Source organism: Gambusia affinis, linkage group LG19, assembly GCF_019740435.1.
Source record: "Gambusia affinis linkage group LG19, SWU_Gaff_1.0, whole genome shotgun sequence".
Lineage (NCBI taxonomy): Eukaryota > Metazoa > Chordata > Actinopteri > Cyprinodontiformes > Poeciliidae > Gambusia > Gambusia affinis.
In genome coordinates, this window is record NC_057886.1 from 21,277,919 (window position 1) to 21,305,514 (window position 27,596).

Below are 27,596 nucleotides of genomic sequence, written 5' to 3' on the forward strand. Positions count from 1 at the left end.
GTAATTGCTTGGCAACTGCCTGCATGGTGTGTGTTGAAGTTCAAAGCTAGACGGCGTATCTCCAAGCAGCAGAAAACATCAGAGGTGCCTACGCAGGCAGGCACAATCATGCACAAACAAACATTCACAAGCCGTCCAGTCAGTTTAAATTGGCCCTGTTGCTCGGTCACAATCGAAACGCGCTGTGGGAGGTTGAATGTTTAGATGGAAACTTTCCTCATCGGCTGCCGGAAGGGGCACGGCTGTTTTCTCCCGCCAGCAGAATTTAGGTTAAACTGATGCAGATTGATGCGTCTGTGGGAGGTTTTGACTTTGGTGAAAACAGAACCGAGTAACCATCAGCAGAACGGACCACTGGACCAATGTGAAAGGCTGCAGTCACACAGCAGGAAAATACGACAAAATCTGCTTCTGTTCACCCAAATACAACTTGTATCCAGTTTTTCACCCCACAAAAAGTCCAATTTGTTCCAATTCTATGTAAGAATCAGACTTGGGTTGTAACTAGTTACATTTACTCAATTACATTTATGTCAGTAATGTTTTTTTAAAAAATTACTTTTAGGAGTAAGTTTTATTAAAAGAAACTGATAAAAAAAAAGAGAGAGTTATTTTTTGTTACTTATATGAACTATTATCATTTTGGTCCTTAAAATACCAAAATGTCCATTTAACTTTATGTTGTGGTCCATCTGACTATGTAATTTTTAAATATTAAATGATTAATAATTTGATCCGTTACTCTGTACTGGAGAGATTTTTTTCAAAATACTTTTTTCTCTTACTTGAGAAATTTCTTGAATGGCTACTTTTTACTTTTTCTTTAGTAAAAGTATGTTGAAATAGTGCTACTCTAATTTAAAGACATTTTTTTGGTAAGCTACTCTGCTCACCTCTGGTACTAATTTGGATTTGTATCCAATAGTTTTCAAAGTGTCTGCAGTCTGAACAGACATATCATTTTTTAATCACTCAGGCTTTTATATCACTGAAGTCAGATTTGCATCATAATTTTAGTCGAAAGAAGCCAGACACTGTAAATCAAGATGTAAACAATGGTTGTAATTAAATTGTAATTATGTGTGTATGAGAGGAAAAAATAAAGTAATAAATAACTGCCAAAAGAAAAACTTCTGAACTGAAAATGTCAAATCTAATTAGAAAAGAAAAATCTGAAATTTTAAGATTAATCTCAGAGGTTTTCTGGAGGAAAAAAATGGAAACTCTTGAGTTTCAAAAGTCGAAATTTTATGACTTTTCAAACTCAGAAAATTTCCAAAAGTTGAAAATGTTATTTTCAAATTCATACATTTTTCTTCTGCGCATGCGGGGCGCTTTTGGGGACATTAACCGTTAATATCCATGGATAATGTCTTTGGTAAGCAGTTGCTATGACAACAGCGAACAAGCTATAGGCTTATAGAACAATATGCGTACATTACAACTATTATTTGATCAAAAATGTTTCTGCACTCTACCCACCTGTGTGTAATACTAAGCTAAATATCCGTGATATTTACTGTAGTACTTACTTATTTGCCGAACTAGCAAAATTACCTTAGCTAATGTAGCTTAAAAATGCAAGTGGTATGCACGACCACGTAAGAAAAAGATCGGATTTCAACAAAAAATTGGAATTGAATACAATACCTGCCAAAAACAGTTTGTTGATTGATTAAAAATACGTTCAGCTGTATGTTGTGTTGACTTACTGATGAGGAATTATACACTGTATCTCTGGGATTACAACCTTTGATGTTAAACATGAAATGGTTAATGATGAGTATGTAAACATAAAAATGAGTCAAAGTTATGTTCAGTTTGTGACCCCTTGAACTCACCAAGTCAAAAGGAAAGAAACCTGACAGTGTTTTCTAAAGCAGCTTTAGTCATGCTGTTGTCCCTCAAGTGTTTGTGGAAATTACTCAGCAGCGGCTTGACGGGGGATTTTTACCTATTAAAGAAATTTGGTGACATCTACTGGAGATACTGAAAAACTTCCCCTCTGTTCAGGATCACTGCTGAGAATATGAAGTAGAACAATAAATATTGAAGTTCTGTCTATAGGCTTAGTTAAATTTAACTATTTAGTACCCATTTACCACAAACGAATCTCGTAAGATAAAATGTTTTGTTGTGAATTAAATAATCTGCCAGCGGAACTGATTAATCATTATTTAGGAATTATTGACTTAAAGCACGTGCATATTTCATGCTAAGAAGTTATTTATAAGTTAGTTTTGTCTCGTTTCAAGTGTACTTAGATATTATGCATTAAAAACTTGACCAAAACTAAGTTAAGATTTTTTTTTTCAGTGTATGATTATTGAAAACAAAGTTGGAACAATGATTCTGACAATGAATATGTTCCAGAGTGACACAGGAAAACACTGAAGCACTGGGCCAGGTATAGTTTCTATGGAAATAAAACTGCTCAGATAATACCTAATAGGATTTCAACTCCTCACTTGCCTCAATTGTATTGTTTTACTCATTAAATGATGCTTTAAAGCATTAAATTTTATTTTTAGATTATTCTATTAACTGTTACTGCCAGTGAGTAACTATTATTATTTTTTCTTATTAATATATTATTATTATTTTATTATTCTTTATTGTTTGTCGTAGTCAAAAAAAAAATCTAATTAAAAACAATTGGAATATGGCATTACTTTCACCTTTTCTTATTATATGTAAATATTTATTTAAGGTATTTTCCTAAGAATTCAACACCTTTAATTCAATTTATAATTTTTTGGTAAACAAATTTCATCTATAATGTAAACCTCAAGCTCATGTAGGCCTTTTGGAAACGCACATTTCCGCCCGTTTTCTTCTCTTCCGAGCAGCAATCTCCCTTGCCAATATGGCGGGCGCGTCGACGTGTCCGTAGCGGTCAGACTTGTGGAAGGAAGCACTGCGCCCCTATGGCAGATGGCCCCATCTGCCATAGACCTAAAGCGAAGAAGAAGAAGTGTTACGTCTTGGTGGGCGGGTTTAGACGTCATTTCCGTAAAAAAAATCAAACAAATGAGTTTATTTATGATAACGCTAGCCTCGCAGCTGGTCAGCTTAGTTTTCTATTAAGATTGATTTGATTCCGGTTTATCCGATCCTACACTTTAACGGACTGCCGTGAAACACCAGGTTAGTCTATACCGCTGTCTAACTTACAGTTATAAGGAGGCAATTTAGACTCCAACACTCACTATTGCCAATGCTAATGCTAAATAAGAAGCTCTGTTGAATCACACCGGTTATTGATTCTGGTTTTAGATTCATATAAACTTGATTAAACAAAAAATGTTTACTTGGATTTAGCTTAGACTGGCTTTTCAATCGGCTACTAACAAATGAACAAGTATGATGTTGATTTGGAGCTGGAATAAAGGGATGGTTCTACCATTTTTGATCAGCTTTTTCTCCAAATTTAAACACGATGACACGGATTTCATTATTACACACAAGTTATGTATTATGATATCTTGTTTTCTTTGCAAAAATATTAAAATAGGTGTTTCTGTGAGTGCTTTAAAGTAGTTTGTGACTTTAATCTACTTGTAAAAGCACCTGCACAGCTTAAAATGAATTCCTCTCCGAGTTCTGATGCATTATAAACTGTGACTAAAATGTTTGAATTTACATTTATTGACAATTCTTTTCTTTTGTATGTTGTGTGCACATTCATATAATTTAAAGTAATTTCATGTCTAAGTGACTTACTTTTGTAAAGGAGAGAACAAGACATTTCTGATTTATTCAGATCAAACATTTATCCACTCCAAAAATCTGAAACACTTATCAATTTAAGAACAAATTATGGCATTGTTATGCAGGTTAAACAGACACTAAGAGGGTTTGTATATACGGCTTTTATTAAAAGGTTTGAGGATAAAAGAAACGTGGCCCTTATACATTTTTAAATATTACAAACTTTTTATTGAATTTTACTTTTGTCTGGACCATAGAGGTACTCATTTTTATTCTTAATTCACAAATTAATCTGCCTTTATGACTAAAAGAGTAAAGAGGGGCTGAATATAATAATTTATGTAAAATAATTCACCACTTTTTGTTGGTCTGTCTATAGAACCTCAATTGGATTTTGTGACAACAGCACAAAGCCGTTCCAGGGGTGTGAATATTCTTTCCTCTCTGCTTATATTTAGATGACATTTCCTCCTCCTCCTCCTTCCTTGGACTGAGCTCTGCAGCAGGCATGGAGCCCTCCACCAAACCTGGGCCCAACCAGGTTGCTGATGTGGTGTTCGTCATCGAAGGAACGGCCAACCTCGGACCATACTTCGAGTCTTTAAGGAAAAACTACATTCTTCCAGCCATTGAGTAAGTTCCTGGACATCCAAACTGGTGAGTTTCATTGTGTCCGTAATTAACTCCCATATTTATTTTTCTTTCAAGATATTTCAACGGGGGCCCTCCTGCAGAAACAGATTTCGGTGGAGACGTGAGTGCCATTCTTACTGCTCCATAAGGGATGCAAGTTATCGATTAATGAGTTAATCTAAAGTTGTTTGCTTTTACCAATCGACTAATGATGAATTGATAAGCGGCCATTTTCTTAAAACTTGAGTTTTATTTTGTACCAAGAGGCCCAGCCGCCTTTCCATAACACGAATAGCTACGTTAAAAAAAAAAACCCACATTTTTGTGTCAGCTGTGTTAAATACTGACTGAATAATTGTAAAATCGTGGTTTTCTCACATTATTACACTTAATCGTCGAAATTAACCGTGCTTATTCGTGTCATGTCTGTTCATTTCGTTATCTTCTCCGCTATTCTGTCGTCACTTCCTGGTCTTCGTAGCAAATCGATTAAGAATGAGCGCTATTCACATAAATTTAAGCAGCTTGTAGAGCGTTTGTATTCCTAACCAGATCCGTAGTGCACTTTTCATCCCTGTTTAGATTGTTTCATTTTTCCCGTTCTGCTATTTTCCGCCATCTTGGCTCCGTTTATAGATGATCCGTTGCGCCCTCTGCTGAATGGCGGCCAAACTACACCACTAAAATAAGTCTAAACTGACGTCATTAGTTAATCGATTAGAGCTAATTTTAATCTAATAACCCATTAATTGTTTGCATCCCGACTCTCTTCATATTCTGACTGAAATCGGAGTGTTTCTTGAAGGTGAGCACCACTTTGTTTCCTGCAGTACGGAGGGACGCAGTACGGTCTGGTGGTGTTCAACACGGTGGACTGCGCGCCCGAGTCATACGTCCAGTGTCACGCACCAACCAGCTCTGCTTTCGAGTTTGTGTCGTGGATCGACAGCATCCAGTAAATAACTTCATCTTCTTTAATCCAGATCAACATTTCTCCTCGGAGCTGGGATGATTCTTAGCTTTTGGTTTCCTACAGGTTCATGGGAGGCGGAGCTGAAAGCTGCAGTCTGATTGCAGAGGGACTTTCTGTGGCCCTGCAGCTTTTTGACGACTTTAAAAAGATGAGAGAACAAATGTAAGCTTGTGTTTCTTCAGATCTTCAATCTGTGTGTTATTTGAGATTAATTTTGTCATTTTTTGCACTGTTGCAGAGGTCAAACGCATAAGGTGTGTGTGCTGCTGTGTAACTCCCCTCCATATCTGCTTCCCGCTGTGGAAAGCGTCAGCTACACTGGCTTCACAGCGGACAACTTGGTCAAAATCATCAGAGATGTAAGAAACGTTTTGCTCTAATTCAAGACTTGAGGCGTAATTAATCACCTCTAAGCATTTTCCAATATATTATTTTTAAAGTAGAATCAAACTGCTAGTTTGAATGTTACTTCCTCTTTAGAAATGTTTATTTTTGTTTGGAGTAACTATTATTTTAGTATTTGATTATTCTGATGATTAATCAGTTAATCAGATAAAAAATTGGCACATTTAATAGATTTTTTTATTTAACCTCTTACCTTTTTTTATACAATATTAGAAATACATTAAAAGATGCAAACAATTAAATAATTCTAGACATTTTTAAAATAAGAAAATAAGCATTTTTATTGTTGTGATGTTTTATTTTATTTTATTTACTTATTATTCTTACTATTTCACTTTATTTTTTATTTATTTTTTAATTATTTCCCTTTTCATCAACTTATTCTCTTGTGTTATTGGTTTTGTACAGCACTTTGGTGCCGTTTTAAACCTGTTTTTAAAAATGCTATATAAATAAATTTGACATTTTATTGCCTAAAATTTAAACAAGGTGAAACTAAAACTTTTCTACTTGAAGAGTTTTGGGTAAAACATTTTTACAAAGTGTTTTATTTTTTCTCTTAAATGCAAAATGAATTTATATTTGTACAGTTTTGGCTTAATTACTGATCTGAATTATGTTATTTTTTCAGCAGATTACCTGAACTCCTCTTAACGATTAATCAGTTACTAAATTAATTATTTCACCTTTCAATTCATCACAATTAATCGGGTTAATTGTTTAATCCCTGTTGTACTTAGTTTACCACTCAGCTTTTACATGTTGTTTTCATTTTGGTTTAATAAAGAATAACTTTATTTATTCCTTAAAAATCATTTATTTAACATTAAGTTGCTGTTAACAAGTTGAAAGCAAATCACACAAAACATTGAATATCAGAAATAGTTTGAAATTCATGATTCATGTTTGGAAATATTAGCCCAGAAAAGCGTAGAGCTTTAAAATGTGTGTCTGAGATTCAGAGTTTTTGATTGTGAAGGATTAAAAAAACGTTTTTTCTGCAGAGAGGGATTCACTTCTCTGTGGTCGCTCCGCGGAAGCTGCCAGCTCTCAGGGCTTTGTACGAATGGGCGTCTCCGGTGACCGGCGCCGTGGAACCGCATCCGGACTACAGCCAGGACCCGTTCCACATGGTTCTGGTCAGAGGAATCTCTCTGCCTGGTGAGACTTTCACAGGATTCGGGTTTTATTGGAGCTTCGGATGCCAGAGAAGCGACGCGAGTTTCAGACTTGATCTGGACTCCTTAGTTTAAGTAACAGTTTGGGGTTTTTTTTAAACTTATTTTTTATTGTTTTTATTAATTTTAAATCAGTTGCAAACACAAAGAACAAAAGAGAACCTCGTGTTTCCTCCCACACACAAGAAAAACAAAACAATAATAATAACATCACTGCAAAAACACAAAATCTACAAAGTATTTTTGTTTTAGTTTCCACTCCAAATATTTTAGTAAACTTGAAATAAGACAAAACTAACTTAATAAGTTTTTAGCAAAATATAGAGGCTTGCTTTAAGGAAATAATTTCCTAATATTGATGACAAAATGCTAATTCCACTGGCAGATAATTACTTAGAAGACGACATTTTCCCCATGTTGTAACCTAATTTATCTGCCAATGGGACTAGAACTTTTTCATCAATATTAAGGAATTATTTACTTAAAACAAGCTGCTCCCATCTTACCAAAAACTTACTTTTAAGTTAGTGTCTTATTTCAGGTTTACTAAAATATTTGCACTAGAAACTCGACCAAAAATACTTGGTAGGATTTTGTGTCTTTGCAGTGAAAATCCCCCACATGAATAAGAGATGAGATGCAATTAGTTTCCCCCTCCAGTCCGTTTCACCTCACGACTACTCCGAGACAAAAAGCAGGAAAAATAAACAAATAAATGAGCAAAATAACATGATAAAAGACACACATCTTAGGGTTTAAGTAGGAAAGACTCAACCGGTTTGCAAAGCTTCAAAAATATGTCCAATTTGATCACGACTCAGTTTTTCCAAAGGAAGGACGACAGACATCTGCCTAATCCACATATTTACTGCTGCGGCACAAAGTCCATCGTAACAAAATACACTTCTTGTAAACAAAGATTTAGAATGCAGAACCAAATAGTTGTATTTAAAAGGTAAAACAGAGAAAATGAGAAGCAAAAGCCCAAAACATTTTCAGTTACAGAATGAAAACAAACATTTACAGCAGAGATTGGATTGGAACGGTTGGGGAACAACGGACAGTTAGATCTATAGAAAAGTTTGAAATTTTGTTTGTGTATAGAAATATGAGTGCCTGGAGGAAAAGTCCCATTACTAATCCTGACAGAGTCAAAGTGTGATGGTTCAGACCCTGGAGAACAAACCTTTAGTTGAAACCAGGCTCTTTTCTAAATCTGTCAGTCCTCAATGAAACACACTGAATGTTTAGTAACAGTTTTAACTCGTGTGATGAAAAGTTACTTTCCTTTGTTACTCCCAGGCTCACAGCTGCTAAACTTCTCCCACTGCAGTGTGGCGCCATTTTGGGTAAATCCTTTTGGATTATTTAGATTAGCACCTCTGGAGGCTTTGCACCTCATTTGGACGAATCATATTTGCTCACATCTCTTCCAGATTTGCCAGCGGTTTGGCATGTTTCTGTAAAAAAATCCAAAGGTTGTTTTTGTTCAGGAAGAAGTGGAAACACGTCAACATGCTTGTGCAAAGTTTACTGCATCATGTCAATGCCCATATAAGGTCGGGCTGAGTGTTTCCTACATCTGACTTGCAATATTTTTTAAATGCATTGCTGTGTGCAAACTTTAGATATGTGTTTATTTTCCTGTTCATTTTATGGAGAAAATCTATTTTATCATCCACCTACATGTTTCTCTCAAACTGCCTTTACTTTATGAGCTTCAAGGTTTCTTCTATTTATGTTGTTGCTAAATAATTTATGGCTGTTAATTTTCACACCTTAATTGCTTTTTCACAATTTTTCTGCTCTGTATTTATTCCGATGAAGGTTTTAGCGGACTGACAGAAAGAGTTGGTTGTTTTGAACCGTTTTTTTGGTGCGTAGGAGAGAGAAATACACGAACCCCAACACCTTCTGCACAGCACATTTTCAGTTTTTGTCTCATGGAAACATCTTTATTAGTTTCCGCAGGCGGAGGACAACCACACAAACCAGTCCTCCCTCCTCAGCCGCTGCCTGGTAGCCAGTCTGTTGTCGGACCGTCGCAGGCCCCCCCACCCATCAACCCCACACACAGTTATCAGGTAACGGGCAAGCAGGCGCCTTCATGCTAATTCCTGCCACCTGCTTTTTGGCACGCGCTCAGAACGTGGCGTTTATGTCTTCCTCTGGAAAATGTTTGACGCTGTATTTGTGTGCCTTTAATCTGCTTCCTGCAGAACCAGCCTCCGTTGACTCCTGCTCAGGTGGCTGCACAGATGGCCGTGGATGCAGCCAATAACCAGAAGAATCGCTGTAAGTTAACAGGAGGTGCTAAGCTTTTGAGAATAATTAATTTTTGCCAAGCAATGTTTTGCTTTTTTTCCCCTGTGTTTATCTACCATGTCTGGGATTTTCTTCCCCCTTAGAAAACCCTGTTATGTTTGAGATGTTTACCAGCCACTTTACTCTCTGGTTTTGTGAAGCTCTGAGGTTGTTGATGTGTAGAAATTACACCTTTTCACTGCAAAAGTACACAAAATCTCAGGAAGTATTTTTTGTGCAGATACCTGAAGATATAAGAAATTAGACAAAACTAGCTTACAAGTAACTTTTCATTAAAAATATTGGCTTCTTTTGAGCCAATTATTCCTTAATGTTAATAAAAAAATACTGGCAGATTGTGACTTATAAGACATTTTCTTACAAGTGAAAAAACCTGCCAGTAGAATTAGTTTTTGTTTCGTTTATACTGAGAAATATTGACTCAAAACAAGTTCTGATATTGTGCTGAAAATTCACTTGTAGGTTAGTTTTGTCCTATTTCAAATGTACGAAGGTATTTTTACAAGAAACTCCAAAAAAATAAACACCTGGTAAGATTTTGAGTTTTATAGTGTTAAAAAACAGATAAAGTACACAAATTATATAAATAGCGTATATTTGTAATTATGGTATTTATTCATAAAAAATTGGAAAGAAATATAAGAAACTGAACACAGTTTTAGCTTTAAAACAGAAACAAAGTAAAAACCACATAATTTAGAGTTTGAACCAACAATTTGTTTTTTTAAAAATTAAAAGTAAAATAAATGTCTTCCAAGTCTCCACTTATAACTGCATGATATCCGACAAACATGCAATAATAATATGATAATACAATAAATAATAATTTATTCGGCTAAACTTGATTAAGGCTACAACTGACTATTATTTTAGTAATTAATTATGTTATTGATTATTTTGGTGATTTAATTGGATAAAAAAGTTGGCACATTTTGTAAAATTTTTTAATAAACCACTTAAATATTTATTCAATATTATAAATAATAAATAATAATACATTTTATTTACCTTTCTTGACACTTGAGGTCGGCTAACATAATTTAAAACATAAAAACAAACACAAAATTTAAATAAATGGTAAAAACTAAATACCAAACCAAATTTAAACAGACAATGCAAATACATTAAACGATGCAAATTTAAAGAAGAAAATATATATTTTATTTCTTAAAATGCAATACTATTTACATTTTATTGCTAACTAAAGGAATGTCTGTGAAGGCGTTCCCATTGAATTAATTGTTTCAAAAAACTTTCTTTCTGCAAAGTAATTGTGCAAAAACAACACAGTCAGGCTGGACATTGTATATTAAACTGGCTTTCCGTATGTTTCCCCTGTTCGCCATTCTGAAAAGCAACAGGAACCTGAAACGTTTCCACTCTGCTCAGTAAAAAAGAGCCAGGAGCTTCTTTTTGTTGTTCTTTCCATCCATTTTTGCTTTGCTTTAGGAGATCTTTTATTTTCATCATATTTGAAACGAATCTCCTGTGAGTAACTTTTTCTGTCGTCTGAACGTTTTTGTTTTCTTTCTTCCAGTCACAGGAATTGCCAGTGGGCCGTTCCAGAATCCGCCGATTTCTTCGGTTTCCGGGTCAAAGCACGGGCAGCCTAGCCTACCGACGGTTACCACGGTGACCCAGCCGATGATGCCCCAGCAGGTTCCCCCCAATCCACAGCAAACCGTTCCGCCCCCGGGGCAGCTGGTGGCCAATCAGCAGGTCCAGCCGCAGCCGCAGCCCAATCAGCCCAATCAGCCCACGGCGCCGTCAGCACAGCCCAACATCGTGAGACAGTTTAGATTTAACACATTTTGTGTCATCAGTGAATGCATTTTCATTTTATTTGCAGGGACTCAGGTTTACGTATTAAAGGAATAAAAAGCGTGAACTTAATTTGCAGCATGAGCCACTCATCTGCCCCCTGCTGTTGTAACTTATTTTAATAGATATAAACCTCAACTCTACAATTTTATCTTTTTCAAGACAGAAATGTTTTTTTATTAGGTCTGAGATGATTAATCGGATTATTTGTGATTAATCGATTGTTGAAATAATCGTCAACTAGTTTAGTAACTGATTAACAGGAATATATTGTCTCTAAAGAAGCGAAAACTGCACAATGAATAAATACGTTTTGAAATTAAAGTTAAAAGAAACCCTTTTCTGTAATTATCTTCTAGCCAGAACTCATGTGGCAAAGTTTGAGCTTCACCTGGTTCAAATTCTGAGAAATAATCTTATGAGCTCTTTTCAGTATTTTTCTACATTATCAGAAATGCATTAGAAGATTTAAAGTCTAAAAGCATTCATCAATAATCTGATTAATTGTTTCAGTCCTGTTTACCGTGTTACTCTACTTAATGTCATTAAATCACATTGTAGGTTTAATTTTCTGCCCTGTAAGGGGAAAATGTGAACATTTTCATCGGGTAGGAATAATGTTTCATGATGTTTATAACTTATCAATTTTATTGTCTCCAAATGAGGACAAAAGATGATGAATATTAAAAAACAACACGTTAGAAGTACAATGAATGTTAATTCAATGTTCAGAGAAGTAACGTGAGATGAAGGTTTCTATATGTTCATCAGTTATTTTGACAATTAATTGATTAATCATATAAAAAAGTGGCACTTTCTACAGATTTTTCATTTATCCACCATTTAACCTGTTCTGTACAATATTAGAAATGCATCATAAAATACAAATAAACAAATAAATTCATTTTGAAAATAAGAAAAATCGCTTAAAATGCCATAACAGAATACGTCTACATACTCCAGTTAACGATTAATCGATGACTAAATTAATCGATTAATCGTTTCAGCCCTATTAATTTGTCTGCCATCTGAAGTTAATCCACCAGTCAAGGAGCTGAAATGGTTTATTAAACGCATCCCAGTGTGTCGCAGCAATGATGCAGCTGATTCTACGATACGGTGAGACGTGGTGAGACGGGGTGAGACGGAGCGAAACGGGGCGAGCGAGCGAGCATGCGCCGGAGACAGGGCGGGACGCGGCGGAGCCTTTTGTTTGTTCATTTTAATTACTGAAGTGGGAACAGTGGCAGGTTAATGAAACTGCCTTGCTGTGAAACTGTTGGTGGCTTTTAAGAGGTCGACTCGTTCCTCAGTCTGAATGTTGGACAAAAGAAAGTCAGAATCAGATTTTATGTTTAATTCTAGAGCTTTAATTTACGCTGCAGCCACTAACATGGTAAAATATCTGAACCTTGATATCAGAATGGATTTTCAATGTGATCAAAACCAAATGTTTTATTTTCTCCTGGAGATCACAGTTTGATTTTCTTCAGAAAATGTTTACCTTTAATTAAAATGCATTTCCCACTTACATTAAAAATGTTAACTCCTTTATTCTGTCTGCAGGCCGGCGTTCCCGGAGGTCAAGTTAATGCAAACCCAATGGGTCAGCCTCAAGGCGTGGCTAATAAGGTTGTGGCCTGGACCGGCGTTCTGGAGTGGCAAGAGGTAACCCAGAACCCAGCGACTTTCAGCTTGCTGTCCTCTCTCTGCCCATTCTTTGTCTGGGAGCTTTAAAAAAACCTCTAACGGCCCAAAAAATAAAAAAAACTTTCCAGTAATATACTTGGAACAAATTCTGTATGATTTTCGATTATTATCCAAGAATCTTCAAAGAGTTGGTGGCTTGGTGATGCTGTGGGCCGGAGGGCTCTATGATAGCAGTCAGTGTTACAACCGGTCTGAAGAAGCCTCTGACTGAAGACTGCTGCTGTATGATGTTACCAGCTCAATGTCCAGGCAGCAGAGATAATATCCCACAAGCTCTGCTAATCCACCTCATTTGCTTTTGCTGCTCCTCTTTAAATCTCTGTAAGGTTAGAAAGCCGGCAGACAGTGGAGTTGGTGATATGATCCTTCCCCATTCAAATCAGTAGGATTCATTTATTTTTTCTGTTGTTTTCTGTTTCTGCACCCAGCTGCTTTAGGAATCACCCTTTACGGCTTGTTTTCTCTGTGAATGGGTAACTGTGTCGTCACCAGTCTCCTCCATGATCACATAGGTCATAATTCAGCGATTATGTTCCCAAAACTCTCAGCATTCCAATTTTATGAGAAAACTTTCCATTTTTTGTGAGTCATAAGAGTCAAAATTTGCATAAATCAAACACTCCTCTGGTTTTTATTCATCTTGAAATAAACTATCTAAAATTAAAACGTTACCCCCTGGGTGTAATTGATCAGCTCCAAAGCTGCAGGTGGGGGTAACATGATGCAATCATCATCACCCTGGAGCCACCATGGTGCAAATTCCTAATAGCCCCTTTGTTATCGATTGCTGAGCAGCTTGATTAATCACGCATCACTTACCGTCCTCCTTCCACCGCTTCAACACAAGGTCAAATTGATCCAGTTTACAGTGCAGAACCAGGAAGTTCGACTGCGTTTATGTGGCTCGTATGGGACACCATACGTGTTCGCACCGGGCCGATCAATCGCCGCCATCGACTGTAGTCCCATCCTCCCTCATCTGTTTGTCAGAATTATCGAAGCCGGTTAAATGGATAGGAATAAGATTGAGAAGCTTCGTAAAGTCTAAATCCATAAACGGCCCGACGGGTCAAATTGGGAGCATGAAACATTGGTTTTAATCTACGGCTTCCTCCTCCTGGTAGCTCATCTGGCTATCTGTTTGGGAATTGATTCTTCGAAGAGGCGGTTTGTATTGTTGGGAAGAATTAAACTGCAGCATCTAAAAGTCATTTGCAGAAAGCCGTTGTTGATGAAAGGGACGAGATGGAGGTTTTCCAAAGCACAGCATCATCAACGCAGGATGATCGGTGTGGGTTTTTCTCCCTGGGATTCACCAGCAATTGTTCTAATCAACCCCTGATTTAGAGCAGAAAGAATTGTTTTGTAACTCTCCACGTCTTTACTCCATGTCCTTTCTGCCTTAGCCAGCACTTAAAATAAATTACCCATTTGTCTTCACTGCAATAAATCTGTAATTGAGTACAGTGGACCTGACTAATGTGTGATTGATTAATCATTTATCCTGTATTGATGCCCTGTAGATGAGACTTGGCAGTTCTACCGTTGGGACTTTTTGTAATTGCTTATCCTGATTGGGGTCGCTGACAAAGGTTCGAGCTGGACAAACCGCACGTCCTTTTCCTGGGTGGTGCCTCAGAAACACTGAAATTCAGCCCTCAGCTGCTTCCACGCTGCTTCATGCTGAGAAGAAGAATTAAATTTGAAAGCTTTTATTTACTTCTCAGACCTGCTAAGCAATTTGTTTCTCCTTATTTTCACAGAAGCCCAAAGCCTCGTCAATGGATTCAACCAAACTGACGCGCTCCCTGCCGTGTCAGGTTTACGTCAACCAAGGAGAAAACCTGTGAGTAGCTAACGCCGGGTTCAGAGGTCACGTTTCAACATGTATTCCTGTCTGTTATAGTCAGTTTTTTAAGTAGGACAATTAGTCTCTGATGGTTGTAAACATTAAGGTGGATTCTCTTGACAGATGTAGCTCAGCGTTAGTCGGGGGTTTCCTCATACGCTCATTTAGTCACTTTTAACACCTGGATGCTGTACGGTTAGCATCTCAAAAGCTTAAATAATACCTCAACTACAACCTGAAAATCCAGAGGAGTCGAAAAGGAGATTTCATGGAGAGGGCGGAAAAAGTTCACACCATCTCTTCTATCGATATTCCCGACCTCAAAGTCTTTCTAACCATAAGGCCAGATGGAGAGAAAAAAATGAGCGGCAAAAGCAAAGGTGATGGATTAGCAGGGCTTTCCAACCACTGATGTTAATGTGGAATCATCTTCTGCCTGGACATTGAGATGTTGGCATCGTGCAGCAACAGAGCCGAGGGAAGTTGGGCTGCATCAAAAATGATGTTTGTGCAGCAAAATGTTTTGTTTGTGCCGCTCTTGTTTTAAAGATGACATGAAATGTCCACGTTTCCAGAATCAAGCTAAATATTGTGTCGATCAACTGTGCTACATAAATTATATTATTTATGGGGTTAAACTTCAAGTGTCACCAGAGAACAACTTGTCCTCCCCATCTCTGCCAAATCATGAAAATAATAATAAAAAATGCTAATAATTATTGTGGTCCTGCTAAAATGTTTGCATTGCAATTGATTGACAAAAAATTTTTTTTGTTATTTTGTAAATGTGGTTGAGCTGGTTGACCTTTGATGACCTCTGGAAACATTAATTTCTGTTAAATAAGCAAAAACTGTTGCTGCACAAATGTTTGACACTAATTTAGTCTTCAGTCAGAGGCTGCTTCAGATTGGTTGGGAGACTGACTGCTATCCTTGCTGCCCACAGCGCAGCAGTGACTCTGTGAAGATACTTGGATGAGATGAGTTATGGCAACATTTAGTTTCCCCTTTGGGATAAACAGAGTATTTTTGCATTTAATTGAATTTTACGCCACATTTTGACCCTCATCAAACCGTTTCCTGGCTTTGCTGTCAGTTTTCGTTTTTCCGTGATCGTGTCGCTTTCGTCTGCCTGCAGCAACACAGACCAGTGGCCCCAGAAGCTCATCATGCAGCTGATCCCACAGCAGTTACTGGTGAGCCAGCTGTTTCTAACAGCCTTTTATGCGGCAGAAACTTCTGGAGTGACGCTGAAATTGTAACCCGTCTTGTTTTTCCTGCAGACGACTTTAGGGCATCTGTTCAGAAACTCTCGAATGGTTCAGTTTCTCTTCACCAGCAAAGACATGGATTCCTTGAGGGGCCTTTATCGCATCATGGCCAATGGTTTTGTGAGTGTTACTCTTGCTAAACCTCCAAATGTATTTTTATTTTTGTTGAACTTTATAATTTCTGACTTTATTTTTGGTGAAATCCAAGCGCAAGTTCCCTCTTTGCCCACTAGGTGGCCTGAACATTACTTCTTGTTCCAGTGATAATATTAAAAACTCTGAAGACGGTTTCTTACCCACATGATGTCTTAATTTTCAGCCTAAATATTTTAAATGTTTTTTCACTTCAGATGTAAATATTATTTTGTAAAATATAAACAAAGTTCTTAAAGTTTATTGTAAAAGTTTGAGAGAAAACAAGCAGAGCTGCATCTCTAATTCACTATAAGCTCCACCAAAGGCACTTTATGAATTAACACCATTTGTATTCGCTTTACGAAGCCACAGTCTGATAGTTTCTGTTTTTCTTTTCTATCCTGGGGGAAACAAGAAAAAGACAATGAAACACACAAAAATACAATGAAAAATCCACAATTTGTGTTCTGTTGTCAATTGAGAAGAGCCATCGATGTGCAAAATAAATCTTAAAAAATAATTAACGCTGGCAAATTACATGAATAAGGAAAGCCCAAGTTTACCAAAGAGCTGCACAAGGTATAAAAACCCAGTGGCATCAACAGTTAAACAAAGAGTTGAATAAAACTAACATAGCGCATTGCATTCTGGGTAAATACAACCAAAACAAATGTGGGCATCTAGCCCAAGAAATGTTGTTTATTTTTCCCAAAACCAAAACAAAAATCCTACAGCTACTAAAATCTGACGCTGCTACATTTTTGTTTCATTTCATGAAGAAGGAAGTTTCCCTGAGTGTTTCCTTCAGGGGTTTTTGTGTCGTTTCCTTCAGTGGTTATTGGTGCAGCGCCTCCACAGGCGAGGAGGGGAACAGCTTTTAAAAAGGGTTTGGTGTGAAACCGCTCCTCACCAGCTGAACATGTAACAAATGTTGGTCCCCATTTGAACCGAGTCTGTTAAAACGTTTAACAGTTTGTGTTGCTGGATATGAGAGAAAACTGTCTGAAGGTTTCTGTTGACCTTAAAGTTCGGAGGCGTCTAAAGATACAACCGTCTAGACAAATGTGTTAAACTGCTAAATAAAATACCACATTGTTATGAATGTGTGGAATTACAACATTGGGCCTGAAATGGGGGATAAATGATGTGTAAATGAATGTTTTTGTGTATATTTATATAGGCAGGATGTGTGCACTTCCCCCACACAACTTCGCCGTGTGAAGTGAGGGTGCTGATGCTGCTCTACTCCTCCAAGAAGAAGATCTTCATGGGCCTCATCCCCAACGACCAGAGCGGCTTCGTCAACGGCATCCGGCAGGTCATCACCAACCACAAGCAGGTCCAGCAGCACAGAGCGGTGAGTGGTTGGTGGGCAGAGTCTGATTCTGATCACTGAACTGCACACTTAATCACACTTTTTAATTTATCGATATTTATTGATGCTTTCATCAATCAATCAATCAATCAATCAAACTTTATTTGTATAGCACATTTCAGCAGCAAGGCATTTCAAAGTGCTTTACATCAAATCAAACACAAAAACACAATGCAACATAGAATCAACAATAAAAACAATATCAAGTCAGATTCCGTCAATAATCTTGCAATTGATTACGTTTCAAATAAAACTCTAAACAAGTGGGTTTTTAGTTGAGATTTAAAGGAAGTCAGTGTTTCAGCTGTTTTACAGTTTTCTGGAAGTTTGTTCCAGATTTTTGGTGCATAGATGCTAAATGCTGCTTCTCCTCGTTTGGTTCTGGTTCTGGGGATGCAGAGCAGAACCAGAACCAGAACCTGAGAGTTCTGGAAGGTTAATACAACAGCAGCAAATCTTTAATGTATTGTGGTGCTAAACCATTCAGTGATTTATAAACTAACAACAGTATTTTAAAGTCTATTCTTTGAGCTACAGGGAGCCAGTGGAGAGACTTTAAAACTGGTGTTATGGGCTCTATCTTCCTGGTTTTAGTCAGAACTCCAGCAGCTGTTGGTTTCATGTAACCAACAGTGGATAAAATAGGATAACAATAACAGTTTTCAGATGTTATTAATAGGATTTTATCATTCATGGTGGGAAATTTTTCATGATAACGATGAACGATATAACTTTAAAATCCCTTATGAGTCTCATAAACTGCTTTGATCTTCCTTGTGGAGGTTTCAGACGGTTCTTTGAACCGGGTTCAAAATGATCTCATGATGCGCTGCAGATGCAACTCACAGAGTTTGATGTTGATCACTTCAAGAAAAATGTGGCGTTCTCCTAATTTTATGACTATTAGAGCTTTTTTTTTTATGTCTTTTTTTAAATTCTGAGAATTGCTATAATATTAGTAGAATAAAGATGCAATATTACCGGAAAATGATTGTAAAATTACGAGAAAAAGTTTATTTTTATTGAGGGAGGAAAAAAAACTTCAATAGTTATCAAGATTTGAAATAATTGTTTTAAATCCTGCTACTGATGATAATCTGATGCTAAAGTTTTAATATAATTTCTCATGGAGAAATTCTCATATAATTACTATTTAATTCTCCTATTGTTAAACTTTTTTCTGGTAATATTCTAACTTTTACTTTATTACTTTATTCTCATTTTATTCTGTTAATATTACAACTTTATTATCACAATATTTTGGCTTTTTTCTCTTAATATTGTGACTTTTCATATTTTTACAACTTCTAGTTATTATTGTAATATTACTACAATTCTGATTAAACTGCAACTTTAATCCTGTTATTTTGATTATTCTGGTGATATTACACCTTTATTCTCATTTTATTGCGACTTTGTTTTGGTAAAATTAATATATATTTTTTTTATATTTTGATCTTATTCTAGAGATGAAACATAATCTTAGCTTGGCCTTAATACTGTCTTATAATTTGTTTCTTAACAGTAACTTTATTTATTTTATTTTCCAGAAACTTTCAGTCAATTTATTCATTTATTTATTTTTTCCTTCAATGGCTTGACTTAATTTGAATCTGGTGTAATAAAAGAATAAACAAACTTATATACAAACAAAGTAAATGTAAAGCAAAGCAAAAGAAGGACAGTAATAAAGTATAATCACATGGTCAAAGGAGTGGGTAGAAATATCAAGTTATTTTTACATCTCTTACTCTTGTAGCATCATCCAGTAAATTACTTTTCATGTGAATTTTTTTTTATTTATTATTTCCGCCTCTATAACTAGAACTGTGCATGCCCATATTAATGTAAAGAATATTAAAAATTCATATTAAATATCCGAATGGCGTCACAATGACGAGTCACGCTGGCTGCTCTGCTGCAGCTTTAAGTTCAGGGTGTGTAAATTTCATCATTAAACAGAACCGGTCCTCCAGGTTATGCTGCATCAAACCCGGCGCTCCTCGGCGCTGAAGGTGGACCTGATCGGGTCGCCCGTTTTTCAACATTTCTTCTGGATTAGCCACCTTTTCCGTCACATGGCTTTTCTCCAGCTCCTCTCGCTGCTAAACAAGCAGCGAGCTGCCAGGGAAGCAGCATGTTGCTCTTTAAAAATAAAGCTGCTTGGCGAGTTTACATGATTCAGATTACATTACTCCTCATGCTCTGATATCATCGGTGTTGATAGCCCTTGTCTAACCATCCCGCTAATTTTATGTCTTTGCGAGAGGCCCAATATGTGACTCATAAGTCGTGTGTGTACGAGTATCGGGGCATTTAGAGAAGGCAGGAGACATGAAATTTTAATGAAGACTTTTTTTTTTTTCTGCCTCTGCCTCTTGTGTATCATCACAAATTCAGAGCTGCATTGCTAATAAGGAAGTGCTACAGCAATCTTAGCATAATTAAAATTCAATTTGGACCAGTAGTTAAGGTTTCTGTGTAGCATTCTCCCCTTTTCAGATTCGAATATTATGGCGTTTCAAGTGATGCAGGTTACCGAGTTGAAGGCAGCAGATGAATCATCGGCGGCGGAGGAAAAACAAGCTGGGTTTAGTTTTCTTAGAAGACCCAGAGCTGTGTGTTTCCTGGCTGTTGCTGGTCAGAGAGCGCGGCGCGTATTAGCAGCATCCCTGGGTGATTTGTTCAGATTCAGTAAGATGGATGGGTGAAGGTGTTTTTCCATCATGCTTTCCTGAGTCTGAAGTTAATAATTTTTTTTTTTTTTGCTGGGTGTGGCGATGAAATGCCCTTCATTTCTTTTCCTTGTGTCTCCCTGGGTGTGAAATCCATCCCAACACATTTTAAATCTGAAAGCCTGTGCCGGTATCTGCATCTGGATGCAGTTAGTTTTCATTTTTAAAGAACCAGAAATTTGATCCTTAAAGCTGCTTGACGCTTTATATTGTAAAATCAACCAAACTTACTGTTGAAAACTGTACTGTTTTCACCTGTCAAACACGTCTTGCTCATTTTTTTCATTGCTTTTCTTGGAAATTCTTACATAACCAAGATTAAATGTGAAAAAGCTATCGAGCTTGTTTGCCTCGGATGACATCACAAAAGGTAAACCATCATTATTCTTCCTAAAGGGGCAGTGTGTTTTTTTTTCTACTGCCATTTTATAGCACAATCGAGTAAATGTGCTGACAAGTTGTTATATAAATGCTCTAAAGATCAAATTTGGCCTAAAAAAAGAAGAAAGAAATGTTACCACCTAATTTAACACATTGAAATTGGGTCTCTGTCTCTTTAAAAACTCCTACTGTGCCTTAAACTCCACCCACAGGAAGTCATTACAACAACGTTCCTCTATTAACCCTTTAAGGACGTTTTTGCCCACGTTTCACTGAGAAGTAGCTCATATATTAACGATGCGCAGGTGTTTGCTAATTGCTGCTGGCTAGTCTGAAGGAGCTGAGCGGGGGAGTTATAGGAGAGGGCTGTTCTGGCAGTATAATGTCTGAGCCCAGTTGGACTCCTTGGAGTTGATTTCTGACCAAAACATTTGAAATCTGGCCGCTTGCGACTCAAATCCAACCTGAAATATTCAGATTCTGTTGAAATCTGTAAAAAGTTGGTCCTCTGCTGTAGCATCTGCTAATCAACTCGATTCTTCAGCCTCTTGTGATGTCATCATCCAGAACACACACTAATTACAATTGGATGCCAGAGGTTTGTTTGGTTTAAAAAAGTCATTTTCTGAATCAATAACTCATTACCCACCTGTGTTTTTAGTGTAAATCTGTCACTGGAATAAAAATGGAGCCCTGGATGGTAGCTTCAAAACGTCCAGCTTTATTTTATTTGTTCTTCATCCATCCAAGGACTGAAAGCCTGAAACGTTGACTGGTCATATTTCGTTAAATGACCCAGAGCAGGTTGCACCTTTCTGGCGTTGGTAAACATCTGAAACTCTTCCTGCATGATATTTGACCATTCTATCTCAGCCAGTTTATTCATGGAAGTGGGAGCTAATTTTTACTTTTGAGACACATTTTGCATCCATTTTATTTGGCTGTAACTCTTTAACTCTGAGAGGTTAATGCTTCACCTGCTCTCCATCCAGATTCCTAAACCTGCTGAGTTTTACCCTGATCAGGATCTGTAGGAAATCGGATGGCTTGGCCGCTCAGTTCCAGTGAAAGGAACTTTAAATGCTTCGGCATACCGAGACATTTTGGACAATTCCATGCAATTCCCAACTTTGCATGGAATTGCATGGGAACCGTTTGGATCTGGTTCCTTTGAGCACAAAGGTCCATGAAGACATGGGTGCAGAGTGGTCTGCACAGAGTTCTGACCTCAACCCAATAGAACAGCTTTGAGATGAATTAGAGCGGAGACTGAGAGCCAGACCTTCTCGTCCAACATCAGTGTGTGACCTCACAAATGCACTTCTGGAAGAACGGTCAAAAATCCCCATAAACACTCCTAAGCCTTGTGAAGAGCCTTCCAGAAGAGTAGAAGCCGATCCCTGGAAAGAAGAACTGGTCTCGCCCGTTTTCAACACCTTCTGTCGATCACGTGGCAAAGCGACGTGCATCGTCAGATTTTGTGTGAATGAGACTGTTTTAGAGATGTGCGCCGTTTCAGAACATTTGATCACACGGCAAGGTGCAGAAAAACAGCTAAAAGATCCACTTTGGAGACGGTGTGAACCCTGCGGGACGCCTCTGGTTTCTGTTGATGTTTAATTGCATTTATAAACGTTAACCTCCAGATTCTGCTGCAGGTTTTAGTGACTGAGGGGGAAGTTTGTGTAGAAACGCCTCGCAGGTGGGGTTTAAAGTAAAATCTCCACTTCTTCTCAGCGTTTGTTTTTCTCTTCCCATCTGCTGTCTGACAGAGTGGGTGTAAATGCAGCCGCGCAAACATTCAACACTGGTAACACAGTAAAGTGCATAAAGAAAATCTGTGTGCTGTAAATACACTTTATCTCTGCAGAAGGAGTGCATACAAACAGCAAACTGGCAGGATTTGCAGAAGTTTAATTACTTTTTTCCAATTAGGAATCGTTTTACACATTTAAACATGTTATGTTTTCAAAAAAGATCTTTTATGTTTTTTTCATTTGGGGTTTAAGTACAAGTCTATTTTTTACTGTAGGAATTTTTTTAGCCTTTAAATTGTCAAGCAGCATTTGTGTGTTTTGTTTTGTTGTTTTTGATGGCAAACGCAATATTTAAATCCAACAACCCGTGAGAAATATCTGTGTTTTACAGAGTTTGTGTTCAAAAACATTGATTAAAACCTGCAAACTGAGTGTAAATATTTAATTAGAGGAAGAGGATCTTCACAGTAAGTCTCATCATTTTTTATTTTTTACAAACTTTAACCTGTAAAGTTGTAAGATTATTAATGTTCAATGCTTTTCACAAGATGTAATATTGAAAGATGTGGAAATTATTAAAAACTTCTTCCAGGTTTAATTCAGTTTCAGTTTAACTGCAGCGAAATTAGGATTAATCGTGAATCGGTTGTTGAAATAATCAACTAATTAATTGATTGATAAATTGTTAACTGGAGTGTACAGACAGAAAACAGGCTAATTGCTAAAAGAACTAAATATTCAGAGCTGTTTAATTTAAGTAGATAAAATATATGTTTTGCATTTGAGGATATTTTTAGCAGCTAAACTATGAACAACACTTTCACTCCGAAATTCCAAAAATACAGTAAAAGGATAAAAAAAATGTTTTGTAATCTTTGGGGTTTTTTTTTAATTCCTCAAAAATATTGATGATTTTTGTTTTAATTTCAACTTTCTGCCACAGAATTTTTACTTTGGGAACTTTTTTAATTTATTCTTATTTTAATTTATTTATTTTTACCTAACAATGAGTTTTTTTATGCAGGAGTTTAACATTGAAAGTAAAACTTTTAGATTTTTTTTTATAGGCCTAAGAAATTAAAAACAATTCTGCTGTATATATATTTAATTTTTATTAAACTGAATATTTTGTTTAATTAAAAATTAATAGTATGTTTTAGTTTATTCTTAATGTTTACACAAGTTTTCATCTAATTGTTTTCTAATTAAATAATTTTTTAACTTTTGTGTTAACTGCAAAAACACAAAATGTTAAGCATTTCTGATCTAGTTTATGTTGTAAATATTTTAGTACGTTTGAAATAAGGCAGAACTAATAATTCCTTAAAATTAAGTATTGGTTACAAGGAAAATAATATGCCAGTGGAATAAGGAATTTTAATTTATAATATAATTATTTCATTATAGCTAGTTCTTTTCTATCAAAATGAACAAGTTATTGACTTAAAACAAGCTCATATTTATTGCTAAAAAGTTACTATTAAGTTAGTTTTCCTATTTAAAGTGTATTAAGATATTTGCACTTCAAACTAAACAAAAAATACTTGGCAAGATTTTTATTTTTTTTATCCCTTTGCACTTTTCCCACATTACGACCCAAACCTTGTATTCTACAGGGATTTTATTTTCAATTATTATTATTTTTTTTAAATCTAAATTTAAAAACAAAAACAAAACTGAGATTTGTTTTTATTTTCTATGTATTTTGTTTTTGCAGCAGTTGGGTGGAGCTGGGGTTCCAATGCAGCCCAATCAAGTCCCAACCAACCAGAACTTTCTGAACCGGCCGCCCGGCCCCATCCCGGTTTCCCACGGCAACGTCCAGCAGCAGGTAAACAAAGGCGGCTCCAGAGCCGCTCCGTTTCTCCTCCTGGCGGCCGCCTGCGGAGGTGCATGCCTTACTGGTAACTGTCTCTGCTCCTCTCTGGTCGGCTCTGCATCCAGTCTGTGGTGGTGGGCATGCCCCCCGTTAGTCAGGTCTCCATTATGGAGGAGCAGCAAAGGCCCGGCAGCATGGTGAGAACAACAAACTAACTAACCTTTTCAGACGGGCCGGACTCGGGTTCCTTCATGCATGTGTGAACTGTAGGCATGGACTGGCGTGGTGCTGGTGTGGCTTGTCAACAATGTCATGTTTTTAAAGCAAAACTACTTGATTTAAGTTGCTTTCATTTAAAGGGACCAGTGCAACTTCTAAGTAGCATCACATTATGCTCTGTGTAAAATGTCGGAGGATGAGGGACATACTAATAAACTAACCATATCAAGAATAGTCAAGAGTAAAGTCAAAATAATATGGGAATAAAGTAATATAATACTATAACTTTATTCTCTTAACATTACGACTTTATTCTGGTAACACTATAAATTTATAATTCATGTGTAATTATTCTAGTAAAAATATGACTATTCTCGTAATTGTACTTATTTATTCCCATAATATCCTGATTTTATTTTCGTATAATTATGATTTTATTCCCATATGACTTTATTCTCGTACCTCTTATTCTTTAGCCTAATAGTCCGTTGTAACTTAACTCTATAATTTTTTTTAAAAGTTTTTATTGTCCCTGCATGAAGCTAATTGACTTTATGCAGTACATTCAGATTGTGGGTGCTCTCTATGGCAAGCTGATTTTACATTTAATAGAGAGTAAATAAATTTTTCCAGGTAATAAAATAACTTGTAGAGGAATTCTTCCAGCTTGAACTCAAACATAATTTTCCTTGGACAAAGTGAATACCATCTTAAACTTGTATTTTATGTTTTATTGCTGGCATGTTTAAACACATTTCTTGTTAATAATAATGTAATTGTTGTTAGTTCTCCATTTTTACAATCAGGAATGGTGTTTTTTTTTTTTTTTGTAATTCTCAGAGGAATGATATTACCGTATTTCCAGATTATAAGTCGCCATTTTTTGTCATATTCTGGCTGATTCTGCAACATAAAGTGTGAAAACTTTAAATTTTTCTGTGTTTTCAGGTTAAAGTTATCACTGGTGGTCTGTTTTAACCTGCATTTAATGCATTTAGATGACGATGAGAGCAGCAGGACCAACCAATCAGCAGCCTCCGGTCAGCGGCGCTCCACCCAATCAGGTTGCTCAGGGCGGACAGACCCAACCACAGGGATCCATTCTCCGCCTCCCGAATCCAGGAGCCAATCCGCAGCTCCGGAGTCTCCTTCTCAGCCAGCAGCAGCCAGTGAGAGCAACAGAAAGCTGGTTTCAAGCTAAATTTCCAAATGCATGCCTGTAGAACCTAACAATGTTTCTGTTGTGTGTTTTCACAGCAGGGTGCGGTGTCTCACATGCCAAACATGATGTCCCACCAAGCGTTGGGGCAGCAGATGGTGCATCCGGCACCAGGAGGCGGGCCTCAAATACAAAACCAGTGGAGGCAGCCAATGGCAGGTCAGCAAACGCACAACTGTTCACAGCGAGTTGAAGATAAAATGACAAAATATTTATGGAAAAAGGCAGATTCCTCTCTATTAAAACTCAGCTCCTTCAGACTAGCCAGCAGCAATTAGCAACAATTTGTTTTGTAAAAGACCCATTTCTGATTTTATTTATTTATTTTTTTAAATTCTCTAACTTTTCAAATGATCTTATCAAAAAGTAGCTTTTAGTCCAATCACTGCCTTTCTGAGTTTATTTGATAGAGTATTAAGGCCAGGCAAGAGAACCTTTGATTAATTACTAGAGTTTAGTCATAATATCAGCAGAGTAAAGACAATTTTACCAGAATGTTTTAAAACAGTGATATCCAAACTTTTTAGCATGTCAATCTGAGAGAACACCAGGCCACAAAGTTTTAATAGCAAAAACTTTTATTTTTCAATTGTGCTTGCTAAATAATAAATGAATTAAGAGACAATATTTTAAGGAAATTAACAAATAAGTCAGATTTCTGTAGAGATGTGCAATTTGTAAATTTAAGACAAAAAATGGTCCTGCAAGTTTCCCAGATGAAAAAACAAAACAAAGATAATTGCAAACCATATTCTACATTTTCATGATTATTTTGATAAGCTTATAAAGTTAAAATGCCAGGTCTGAATTTTAGTTAAAGCCATTAGTTGTTTTTCTTTTTTTTAACTATTAAAGGGAATTAAATTCAAAACAAAATCCTGGATGAATACTTTGTCTTTAATGCCTAAACTATGATCAAGGGCCCCCATAATTGTTCTGAGGAACCACAAATGGCCCCCGCGCCACACTTTGGATACCTCTGTCTTAAAATTACAAACATTTTGCGTTAGCGGAAAGAATGCTTCGTCTTTTTTGCTACTAACCATTTAAATTTGATGTTACTCCATTTTTGTTTACATTTTTGCAAAGAAGGAAGTTGCGCTTTGTGTCTTTTGTGTCGTTTCTTAAGTGGTTCTTGGTGCAGCGCCCCCACAGGCGAGGAGGGGAACAGGTTTTTCAGTAAGTTAGTGTGAAAGTTGAACTGCAGCAACCGCAACTGAAAGTGTAACAAATGTTGCAACTTTGGTTCCCAATGAAACCGAATCAACTGAACTATCAAGCGTGAAAACGCACTACAGCTGATATTTACAGAAATTAGATATTTTCGACATTGCATCTTTTTTTGTATTCACTGAAGTCGTCTTTGTCTAACCTTTGTTTTGAAACACTTAAGTGTGACAAGAAAGCAGGATAAACTGCATGCTGTCGTATGAATTCCTCTCCGTTTTGGCTCCAGATTTTTGTCCAAACAAACCCGCTCTGAGCTTTTCCATTAGCGGCGCTACTGAATATTTCATGTATGTCTGTGTGCAGGTCAGATGCTGATGTCTGGAGGGCAGCGGGGGCCTATACCCCAACCTGGGATGCCCCAGGTCCCCAGCATCACAGATGAGGACGTCATCAGGGACCTTCTCTGAGGATCCGGAACCAAAATGGACTTTTGAATCTTGATTTTTTAATTATTGGTTTTTTTTTTTTTAGTTTAATCTTTCCTACTTCTTCCAATTTGAAGTTATAATTCTGCATTCTTTTTTTTGTCTTCTCTAAATGTTCAATTTAATTAAACAATCCACATGTTGCTTTTTTTAGCCCTGCTGAGCTGCCAGAGTTAATTGGGGGCAGAAAAATTAAGAAGATTTTTTTTATGGAAACTGTGAAACAGGGAGGAAACTAATCCTTCATGCTTCACACCAGACATTTTCTTTCACTCTCTCTTTTTAAATAATCAAGTCAAGTCTTTGCAGATGAAATAAAATTGAGCATAAAAAAACTGAAGAAGCTCTTGAGCTTTTGGATTGCATACATACAAACAACCGAAGCTTCTGTGTTGCAGCAGCTTGGACTCGAAAGGTGAAGCTGA

General features: G+C 36.7%; 1 protein-coding gene across 4 annotated transcripts; it reads left to right on the forward strand.

Moving 5' to 3' along the window:
* Nucleotides 1-3,001: 3,001 nt before the first annotated feature.
* med25 (mediator complex subunit 25) lies at nucleotides 3,002-27,506 on the forward strand. 4 transcript variants are annotated; one of them, XM_044101418.1, is made up of 20 exons: nucleotides 3,002-3,147; nucleotides 4,170-4,344; nucleotides 4,420-4,465; nucleotides 5,175-5,299; nucleotides 5,381-5,479; nucleotides 5,556-5,676; nucleotides 6,727-6,883; nucleotides 8,863-8,984; nucleotides 9,120-9,195; nucleotides 10,763-11,010; nucleotides 12,613-12,714; nucleotides 14,520-14,602; nucleotides 15,744-15,801; nucleotides 15,889-15,996; nucleotides 17,192-17,368; nucleotides 23,977-24,090; nucleotides 24,204-24,275; nucleotides 25,296-25,466; nucleotides 25,555-25,675; nucleotides 27,050-27,506. In XM_044101418.1, the coding sequence occupies exons 2-20, from the start codon at nucleotides 4,220-4,222 to the stop codon at nucleotides 27,151-27,153; spliced, it is 2,229 nt and encodes a 742-aa protein (XP_043957353.1). In that variant the 5' UTR covers nucleotides 3,002-3,147; nucleotides 4,170-4,219; the 3' UTR covers nucleotides 27,154-27,506. The 4 variants fall into 4 exon arrangements, with proteins under 4 accessions (XP_043957353.1, XP_043957354.1, XP_043957355.1 ...); XM_044101419.1 differs by having other exon boundaries at nucleotides 23,980-24,090; nucleotides 27,050-27,501; XM_044101420.1 differs by lacking the exon at nucleotides 24,204-24,275 and having other exon boundaries at nucleotides 27,050-27,503.
* The last annotated feature ends 90 nt before the right edge of the window (nucleotides 27,507-27,596 follow it).

Bases quoted from the DNA above. Each gene is read 5' to 3' on its own strand.
- med25 (XM_044101418.1), top strand. From the start codon at position 4,220: ATGGAGCCCTCCACCAAACCTGGGCCCAACCAGGTTGCTGATGTGGTG. The intron at 9,196-10,762 runs GTAAGTTAACAG...TCTTTCTTCCAG, and splicing joins CAATAACCAGAAGAATCGCT to TCACAGGAATTGCCAGTGGG. The intron at 15,802-15,888 runs GTGAGCCAGCTG...TTTTTCCTGCAG, and splicing joins TGATCCCACAGCAGTTACTG to ACGACTTTAGGGCATCTGTT.